At 35.9% G+C, this 10,482-nt stretch overlaps 2 protein-coding genes across 2 annotated transcripts in view; one reads left to right on the top strand and one right to left on the bottom strand.

The window, feature by feature from the left end:
- The window catches only part of LOC104747428 (3-ketoacyl-CoA synthase 18-like), a 2,570-nt gene extending 1,201 nt beyond the window's left edge, over nucleotides 1-1,369 (bottom strand). The window contains exon 1 of the mRNA XM_019236446.1: nucleotides 122-1,369. Coding sequence (XP_019091991.1) covers nucleotides 122-1,301 — 1,180 coding nt within the window. The 5' untranslated portion in view covers nucleotides 1,302-1,369. The remainder of the gene's footprint in view (nucleotides 1-121) is intronic.
- LOC104748743 (putative F-box protein At2g16290) lies at nucleotides 4,949-5,581 on the top strand. The gene has a single exon (XM_010470340.1). The coding sequence runs from the start codon at nucleotides 4,949-4,951 to the stop codon at nucleotides 5,579-5,581; it is 633 nt and encodes a 210-aa protein (XP_010468642.1).

Raw genomic sequence — 10,482 nt, 5'->3', positions numbered from 1 at the left:
TCCTTTCTTCATCCTACCTTTCGCCTCTGTATAGGCTAACTCATACCAAATAGAGCTCGAAGATGTATTACCAAACCTATGCAAAGTTGATCTTGACGGCTCTACGTCTATTGGCAATAGCCCCAAGTTCTTCTCAAGCCCGCATGAATACAGAAATGATCAATGGCTCGCTTGAAGTCAGGGATATAATGCTTAATCTTGTCGTCAAAAAATTTCTTGTGGATATAAGTTATGAAAAAGAGAATCTTTTCGCTTACTGGAAGAACCAATGGACCCAAAGTGGCGATGTTTTTGGTAATGGTTCTCGAAGCCACAGACGTTATATCTTTGGTCAGCGAGACTCCTGTTTTGCCAGTCTCATCATCTTCTTGCTGCACACATCTAAAAGATTTGTCATCAGCTCCAGTATGTGTCCTGACCGTGTGAAGTAGCTTATACTTAGAACGTCTTCGGTCTCCTGACTTGTTAGAGAGCAATATCGCGGCTCCACCAACGCGGAACAAGCAGTTAGTAACAAGCATAGATCTGTTATCACCAATGTACATGTTGCGGCTGAGATTCTCTGTACTCACCACAAGAGCGTAAGTGTTCTTATGTACTTGCAACAAGTCCTTGGCAAGGTCGATAGCTATGACACCCGCACTGCAACCCATACCGCCCAGACTGAAGCTTTTGATGTTGCTCCTAAGCTTGTACTTGTTCACTACCATCGCCGAGAGCGAAGGAGTCGGGTTAAATAGGCTTGAGTTCACGATGATTATACCAATATCGCGCGTGTTGACTTTGGTGTTGGCTAGGAGGTTGTCAATGGCGTCAAAGATTACTTGTTCTGTCTCCTCACGTGCAGCCACCATGGTCTGGAGAGGTGGAACGTTTAAAATCGCATCTGGTAGGTAGGTCTCTTCCCCGAGACCGGAACGTTCTAGAACTCTAAAAAAGAAGTCCAACGAAGAGTCCTCAGCCAGTATAGTCGTCGAAGTACCTAGTTCTCGATTCTTATTGACATTATCGACGATCTTTTGGACAGTGACCTTTTGATGTTGGGGCGGGAGATGGCAGGAGTAGTCGACGAGGTAAACAGGTCTAGGTCGGGTCACGAAGTACATGGCTGACACGAAAGTGACAACCGCAGAGAAAATGGTTAGGGTTACAATGTTGTGTTGGAAATGGAACCAAAGATTTTGGACATCTTCTTGCTTGAGGTTTGATGCTTTGATGGCTACAAATGTTATCAACGGGAACAAGCAGAGCTTGAAAAGGTGGGTAATGAGGTAATAGTAAATAAGCTTTACGTTAGCCATTGGAGCTAGGAGTACTGAGAAAAAGAAAAAGAAAAGAACCCATCTTTTACTACAAATGTTTCTGTTGAAAAGAACATGACTTCTAACAGATGCACATATTATTATTTATTTTTCTCTTTTGTCCTTTTAACAGATGCACACATGACTTCTAGAAAAATAATATAATATCAATATATTTATATTTTTTTCTTAAGACAGTACACGATTAATCACGTGGTTTAGTTCTTGTACAACGCTACAATAATATTAAAAGTAAAAAACCAAAAAAAATAAAAGAAGCAAGCATAACTATGTTGANTTTTTTTTTTTTTTTTTTTTTTTTTTTTTTTTTTTTTTTTTTTTTTTTTAAATATTAATATTAACATTAAAAAAACCCCAATAGGGCAGATCGGAAAGTGATACAATCGGCTACACACGGCCACAAAAAGGAAAAAACAACTAGCAATAGCACCGGAAAAAGAGATCTGAACGGACCGGGTAGAGCAGCCACATGAACCCACCTACTAGATCTGGCGTTTACGAGGGAGACTTCTTTGTGACTTCACCTTTGACAATGAACAACAGAACCGGAGCAAACGAATCCAGGAACCGTGTTAGAATCAACGGCAAGCCAAGCCCGAAACTTCCCTCCCAGAATAGGAAAGGCTTTAGACAACTGCGCCCTTATTCCTCAAGTCCCCTACCTAGCAACAAGAGAAAACCACAACTAACCCTCGATTCCCAGTGACCACCGCCTCTGGAGCTTTCTCCCGACAAACCCTCCTCAGATCCGGTCCAGCGAAAGCCTGAAACGGCTGTGTAGACGGATTGTAGCTCAATCAAAACCATCTACAGCAGAACCCCAAGACAAGCCAGCAGGATCTCTAAAGATCCGCCGTTAATCGCTGCGACAAGCGGTGAAACCCACCGATCCGCCTTCTGTCTTCCGCCGCTCACCACAGCCGTCAACCCAGAGAGCCAAGCCGAGAGAAGAACTCCTCTCTGACACCTAGGTGTCCTTGACCAGAGAAGGAGCTCTTCTCAACTCAACGGGAGAAGCCAAGATGAGCAACAAAAGGCAGATCTACCACGCCTCATCACCGCCGGAGAGAAGGGGATGGCGACCACCGTGCTTCACCCAAGGATCACTTCCTGCAATTAAGCTCAACAAACGAAAGAGAAAAAACTAGATCTGAAAAAGTGAAAAATGTCTTCAAGAAGAGAGAAGAGAGAGTTTGCTACAGGAACGATTGTCCTAGAGAAAAGTGAAAAATTACAAACTTAATTATCTCTATGTTGAGAGTTTAACACCCCATTGCACATGTTCCTACGCTGTTTTTTCTTGTATGAAAAGTTCTCCCATAACATCACTCTAGCTTCATAAAACTTGATCTTTAAAAACCTATTTCTTTTCTTATTTGTCAAGAAATTTGGATTTAGACTCAACCGATTTGGTTTACTACGTACTTCCGGGAAGTTGTGTCTTTATTTTCCGTTTTTTTTTTAATATGTTCCTTTTTTCTTTTTTCGGTTAATAAATTTCGGTTTTAAACTAAACAAATCAAATTTGGTTTGTTTTCCTGAAGTTGTGTTCTCTTCATCACCCAAATTATCTCATTGGCTATCCATAACAATATCAAATGATTAAATTGATCTTTGCTGCACAAGTATATAAAGAATATTATTGAGATGACCGCACCGAGATTCTCAATCCCTGCACAGAATCCACAGGAAACGATCTCACCGGAACTCCATAATTCCGACGAGACAACCGGCGTGGAAATCGTTCCTCACAAAAATTCCTACAAATACACAAAACCCCACCTCATCTAGTTATTGATTCGTACAACCAACCACCCCTAGCGATCGAGTAACAAAAGAGGTGGGCTGGAATATTTGATTTCGTCCAGCCACGGACAATTCCCTACAAATACTCCAATTTACTATAAATTTCTCTAATATCGAATGGCACTTCCGCCTGGCGTCGAACGTCACCCATCGCACCACTTGCGAAGCAACACACATGGTGTCGATCGACACTCTCCTAGTATCGGTCGACACCGACGCCCACAACATCACTTTCATCGACCTCCCCTCATTCAAACCTAACTCCAGCTGTCTTCGTAGGACCCAAACACACAACAATAGGTTGCTGTCGACCGACACCACCTTTGTGTCGCTCCACACCCCAACCTTACCACAAACCCGTCTATGCCATACCACAATACAAACACTTGATTAAATCATAAACCAACCGTTCCTTTAAAAAACCCATTATTGTATATGGAGCTTGTAGCACCACGAAGCTCCCCACCAAATTTCAGCTCAATCGAAATTTGTTTTATCCTCCAAACATTGCCCCACAGTAGTCATCCTGGACCAGTTTACATTGCCCGTATGTTGGTTTTGTTCAAAGAACAAATAAATTTTACCATGACATGTTTCTTAATTTTACTTCATAAACTATTTTTCTTTAATTTATATAAAATTCCTACTCCAGCTTTTGTTTTATAATATTTTGTTAAAAGGAGAAAAATAAAATTTACCTTGACATAATTCTTTGTTTTCATTTTCCTGACCTCCTAAGTATTGCTCCTTCTTATCGATACTAGTACTAATTGTTGGTCGTTTTGAGACGTATTTCGAGATTGTCCTCTTCCGATCCGTCTGCAGCCCTTGGCGAACCGTTGTTCCTTCCCCGCGTGATTCCCGCTGCTTAGGCATCAAAAGTCATATCCCTATGTTTGTCCTCTATCGCTACAACTATAGGGGAAAGCCTCGGTTTGGTAGCGATGATGAGTATTGTACGCTAAAAAAGTTCCCAATTTATCTCGTGAGATTCAAGACTCCGTTTGGTGATGATTATTTATTGGCAGAGATACATGAAAGAAAGTCCGGGAAACCAATATAATGTTGCTGCCATCGCCATTAGTAAGCTATGGTGGTATCACACCCAACAGAACTCTAATGTTGTTTAACTCCCTTACCACTCAAATTGTCCCTTTGTGTCATCACTACCAGGTTAGTTTTGATCTCTATTATAAGATCGGTTGCATGAGCTTTTTTTAATGTTTTGTTGTTTTTCTTTTAATGTGTTTGTGACTAATTTAATTCTTAAACTTATAGAATGTTCGTACCACTTAATACATTAATGTGTTCATAGTAAGGGCCAACAGAGAGGTTACTCAAAGTTGGTGATATTTGATTCATCGAACGTCATGATACATTAATGTGTTCAATGTCCAGCATATAAAATTCTACTATATATGTAATCTAGTTAATGCATGAGTTTGATTTCTCATGTCATTGTCTGACTGTTTTTGTGATAATCTTGCGAAACTACGTATTTTGGAATTCTATGTTGTGTTGATCACATTCAGTAAATGAGCTTGATATATTACTCATCAATAAATGCACAAAAATGTTTTTTTTTCTTGCCTTCGATTAAGCTACATGATCTTCAATGCAGATATAAACTTGGAGGTGATGACAGTGTTTTGTTTGCGTTCCGGAGTTAAATGGGCTAGTTCTTCCGAAAGAGTTGAATATCTTGGATTGAATACTGAAGATTGTACAGATTTCAGATTGCTAGCTAGTATAGAAAGCGATTTGATGATATTTAGTAGCCTTGACATGAGATGGACAGAAATTTCGATCTCTCCTAAAAAATGTCGAGATATGTTATTCATTCAAAAAAAAATTATGTGGTTGATACACGTGGATATGGAAATGTCTTTGTAATCGAACCTTCTCTGCAAGTTTCTAAGAACCCCTCGGTCACAAGGTCGACTCATAAGTCTACGAAAGAGGCTCTAGTGAAGTCGGGAGAATATTTGTTGCTGGTGCAATGGTTCACACCAGGTCAGTCTCATGAAGAAGATATGTACGCATTGTTCCCACTAGAAGAGTCTCATCCTGAAAATATGTATACATGGTTTAGAGTTTTTAGGCTGGATGAAGGAGGGAGAAAGAAGTGGGTTCAAGTTGATGACTTGAACGACCAAGTGATCTTTCTTGGAGCTCGGACAAATCTCTGCTGCTCGGTACAACAACTTCCGGGTGCTAAAGATAATTGCATTGTTTTCATTGATGAGAGAAATGGTATTATTAATGAGAAGGAGTCAATCCTTTTGTTTGACTTGAGAACCAAAAGGACTAGTACTGCCTTTAGTGAATGCAGAGGCTTAATGGGGGCATTCGGTGAAAATCTTGAATCTCTAGTATCTTGTGGAGTTATGACCATGCCAGACCCAACAACAAGCATCTATGATTTATTAAGCGATCCTGAGTGGTCTTACTAATGTGTAAGTGGGAAGAAAATATTTAGACAGCTGTAATCTTTGTGACATCATTGAGTGTCAGATTAAAGTTTGGTTAAAATAATTTGGTTTGGAGCCGGTTTGATGAATTTTGACTCACTTTCCGTTTTCAACGCAGAATGGAATGATTTTGAATACCGATTCATTAATAAAAAATTTGTTTTTCAATTCTAATTTTTGTCTATCTAATTTTTTTTTTAATTTTTTTTACATTGATGTTTAAAATATGTGTTACAGAAGTCTTTTCTGAACCTTTTCAATAATATATATATCACCAATTAATAAAAGATATACTCATTCTTGTTAAATATAAATTCAACGATGATAATTTTTAAAGGTATAAATATAAAAGATATACTCATTCTTGTTAAATATAAATTCAACGTTGATAATTTTTTTAAAGGTATCATAAACGTTAACTTATAGTATTATTTTAATATTCAAATGTAGGTTACCATTAAGTCCATTACTATCTCTTAAGATTATTATTTTTTCCCTCTCATACAAATAACTGAATAAGGCTGGAATACTCGGAGTCGCAGTTACGACTTAATAGCGGAGGATAATGAAAATGATAGTGGGGATTTTGCATTCAATGTGGCTACCAAAACCAAAGTAGTTGAGAAGCTCTAAATGTATAAGAAAGTAAAATATTTTAAAACTATTTAACACTATAAAAAATCCCACGCGATACGTGGATAAAATAAACGTAACAAAATATGTTTAGTTATTTTAAAATACATTCAATAATACTTAACATTAATATTATTACGAAACTTTAAAAAAATTGTGAGAGGTAGAATTACTGTGATAATTATTATTATAAGAGTAAAACAAAACATCATTATTGTCTAATATCTTGAAATTGTTTAAGAATAAATTTTCTTTTGTTTTAAAATTATAAAACTAATATTTTATTATTGAATTACTGAAAAATTATTGAAAATTACAGTGTTATGGTAATTATATACAATATTGATAAATGATACTTCATACGTAATATATTTACTTACAAAATATGTTGTCCTACAAAACATATATTGTATTCCAATTAATACATTGAAGTGTATTAAAATGATGAGTGTTTTTTTTACATCAATTAGATTTTTGTTTTCTGGCAAACATTATGGGGGTTACATTTTAAAAAATTAATACTTATAAAATAAATTGTGATTATGATTATAATAAAGGAAAAATAAAATATCATATTGTTTTATATCTTGAAATTATTTTTGGTTATGATTCAAATTAAAGGAAAATAAAACATCATATTTTTAAAAATATTGAAATTATTTAGAAAAAATGATTTGATCTTCTGGCACAAAAATTGTAAACGAAATATTATATTTTTTTTCAACAAATAAATATTATAATATTTTCATACTTATTATATCTTGAAATTATTTTAAAATAAAACTACCATAACTATAATTTTCCAAAACTTTAATATTAATGTTTTATTCTTTTATTATCGACAAATTATTATTTGAGGAATGAGAATGTTATGGTAAGTATATAAAATATTGATCAACGAAATATATATATATATATATATATATATATTAACTAAAAGGACATTGCTAAAATGTTAAGATATTTTCTTAGAATATGTTTTTTTATGTATATAATCTTGAGAGGAATAAGTGCCACTTGTGAGCTTTTTAAAGTATGAGTTTGAGAAAACTTTATTTTATTATACAAAAATAAAGAAATACACTAAGATAATGTTAGTTGAATTCAAAAATTTACAAACTTATGTGAGGTTTTGAGATACGAGGGTTATTGAGATGTGTGACTTTCTTTTTATAGGAAAATTTGGAGTTAGTTAATGCACTAATCCTTATATCAATTTATGTCTATAAGAAGTTACATAAGCTATATGAGAGTTACAAAATGCAATAATACATATTAATATACTTTAATATTTATTATGTTTCTAATTGTTATTAGTCATTCATTATAATACTAATAATATTATGGAAGTTACAAAAGTGTCAACATATAACAGAAGTAAATAATTTCAATAAAATGAAATTTAGTACCTTAAAGATGAATATGATTATTAATATGAGAGATACAAAATATGTAATAGAATATAAAATTTACTAAAATATGCAAAAAGGTTCACCAAGAATACATTTATTAGTTGTTTTGAGTATTATTTTTTTAGTTAATATAACTATAAATATATGATAAGAATTTTAATCTAATCAAATTAATGTGAGAGTTACAAAATATGTGATAGAATATGAAATTTAATAAAATATGTGAGAACGTTCATAAATATATACATTTATTATTTTTTCAAATATAAATAGTTACTATGACTAATAATATATGATAGGAATTTCAATCACAACAAATTATAAGATATATACTTTAGTTATTTCTCTCTAAATATTTATAATCAAATATATATATATATATATATATATCTATCTATTTGGGGAGTTTCAAAAATACATTTTTCTGTTTAACTTTTCAAAAATATCCTTTTATGTTGTCATAAATATAAAGAATATAATATGTGTCATATAAAGTCAATTGAAAAAAATACACTAAAAATATTTAAGAGAAAATAACACTTGTCACAAGAAGAGAGTGTCAAATGACAACTTTTTAGAACTTATCAAAAGTATAATATCAAATTATATTTTACCTAAATAAAAATAATATAATGTATATCATATAAAGTTAATTGAAAAAATATGGTAAAAATATTTAAGAGAAAATGACACATGTCATAATAATAGAATGTCAAATGACAAATTTTTAAAACTTGTCAAAAAAGAATGTTCTTTAATTATATAAGATCCCCACCTTCTCCACTGTCTCTCCTCGGTAGTTTTTTTCGAACTATTATTTGTTTCGAAATTTCTCTGAAGGTTCTTAATTTATAAAAGTCATTGTTTCATCAGTGCAATTGAATTATACGAACAATAGGAGAGAGTGTGCTATAACCTATATATATATAAGCTGTATATACAACATTCAGTACGTAAACTAGGTGAACATGGAATTAAATAAAGGATGACCAGTTAGAGGCACTTGGTGTCGCTCATTAATTGCTTCTTTGAAAAATCGAACATGAGAGATTTGGGACATGAGAACATGCGGAGAAACGCGGTATGAAGAAGAACTTGAAGGTCTCTCAACTATATCTCATAAATGCTATCTCTCTCTCGATCTCTCTCTCTACTTACTATATATAGTGTTACTGGCTAGGTCAAGTGAGCTAAAACAATTGTATACTGATCGAGTAACGATACTACAACACTTATTAAAAGATATGGGGAAAGTATCGTTTGGCTTTGTGGGGTTGATGCTTGTAGTGTTAGTAATTGGGGTTGTGGAGTGTAGGAGATTTGAAAAGGAGACGTTAGGAGGTGGTGGTGGTGGACTTGGCGGTGGCTTTGGTGGTGGGAAAGGTTTTGGCGGAGGAATTGGTGGCGGTGGAGGTGCCGGCGGAGGTTTTGGTGGTGGTATAGGTGGAGGCCATGGTGGCGGTTTAGGAGGTGGCATTGGTGGAGGCCACGGTGGTGGTCTAGGAGGTGGTGCAGGAGGAGGTGCNGTGCCGGAGGAGGTTCTGGTGGCGGTCCAGGAGGAGGTGCGGGTGGAGGACTCGGAGGAGGCCATGGTGGAGGTATTGGTGGTGGTGCTGGAGGAGGTTCTGGTGGCGGTCTAGGAGGAGGTGCGGGTGGAGGACTGGGAGGAGGCCATGGTGGAGGTTTAGGAGGAGGTGCTGGTGGAGGTGCTGGTGGCGGACTCGGAGGAGGCCACGGTGGAGGTTTAGGAGGAGGTGCTGGTGGAGGACTAGGAGGAGGCCACGGTGGAGGTATTGGTGGTGGCGCCGGAGGAGGTGCGGGTGGAGGATTCGGAGGTGGTGCTGGTGGGGGTGGTGGTCTTGGAGGAGGACATGGTGGAGGTTTTGGAGGGGGCGCAGGTGGCGGTTCTGGTGGGGGATTAGGCGGTGGTGCTGGTGGAGGTGCCGGAGGAGGATTCGGTGGAGGAGCTGGGGGTGGTGCAGGTGGAGGATTCGGAGGTGGTGCAGGAGGAGGTGCTGGCGGAGGATTTGGTGGAGGTTCTGGTGGAGGATTTGGTGGGGGAGCTGGCGGAGGAGCTGGTGGAGGATTTGGCGGTGGTGGTGGTGCCGGTGGTGGAGTTGGCGGTGGATTTTAAATTTTAATAAAATTGATTATATTCATACAAAATCTATTCTTGGCTTGAACTAATTGAGCTAGGGAAAGTAACTTATGTACCAAGTCATATGAAAAGAAAGCAAATCATGTTTTCCTTAATTTGTTATTATGTATGAATCATACTTAATTTTTTTTTCGTTTAAGTTCCAATATTCATTTTCATTTGAAAAAAGTTCGGGGTTATTGGTTCATCGTTTCGACAAAAAGATACAACAAAAAATTGCAGTTGACATTTATTCATTTTATTACTAGATGGGTGGCCGCGCTACGCGCGGATTGTTGTATTAGTTTGTGTTGTTTATTTTTTTGTTTTATATTTTTGTATTTTGACGTTTGTTTATAGAATGTTTTGGGTAGATTTTTAAATTATGTGTTTTTAATAGCAGTCGCCTCAACCGTTGTTTAATATTCTGCAATAGATGTTTGAAGAGTAGTAGGATACCAATTGATGTTTGTGACTAAAGTTGTAGCAGATAGAATCAAGTGTATTTTTGATCGAGGTCTTCAAAGTGGAATTGGGTAGGACCTTACCTTAGAAATCCAAATCCATTAATGTCCAACCATCATCAAAATATCTGAAATTACAAAAAAAAAAAAAACACCCAAATACAAAAAACAACATCTGAAAAAGAATAATCCACTTGAAAATAATAAGCAAAAATCCTCACAAAAACAAACAAACTT

The sequence above is a fragment of the Camelina sativa genome, chromosome 15 (genome assembly GCF_000633955.1).
Source record: "Camelina sativa cultivar DH55 chromosome 15, Cs, whole genome shotgun sequence".
NCBI lineage: Eukaryota > Viridiplantae > Streptophyta > Magnoliopsida > Brassicales > Brassicaceae > Camelina > Camelina sativa.
The sequence above is the reverse complement of the archived record's forward strand: the minus strand, read 5'-3'. Positions and strand labels throughout refer to the sequence as shown.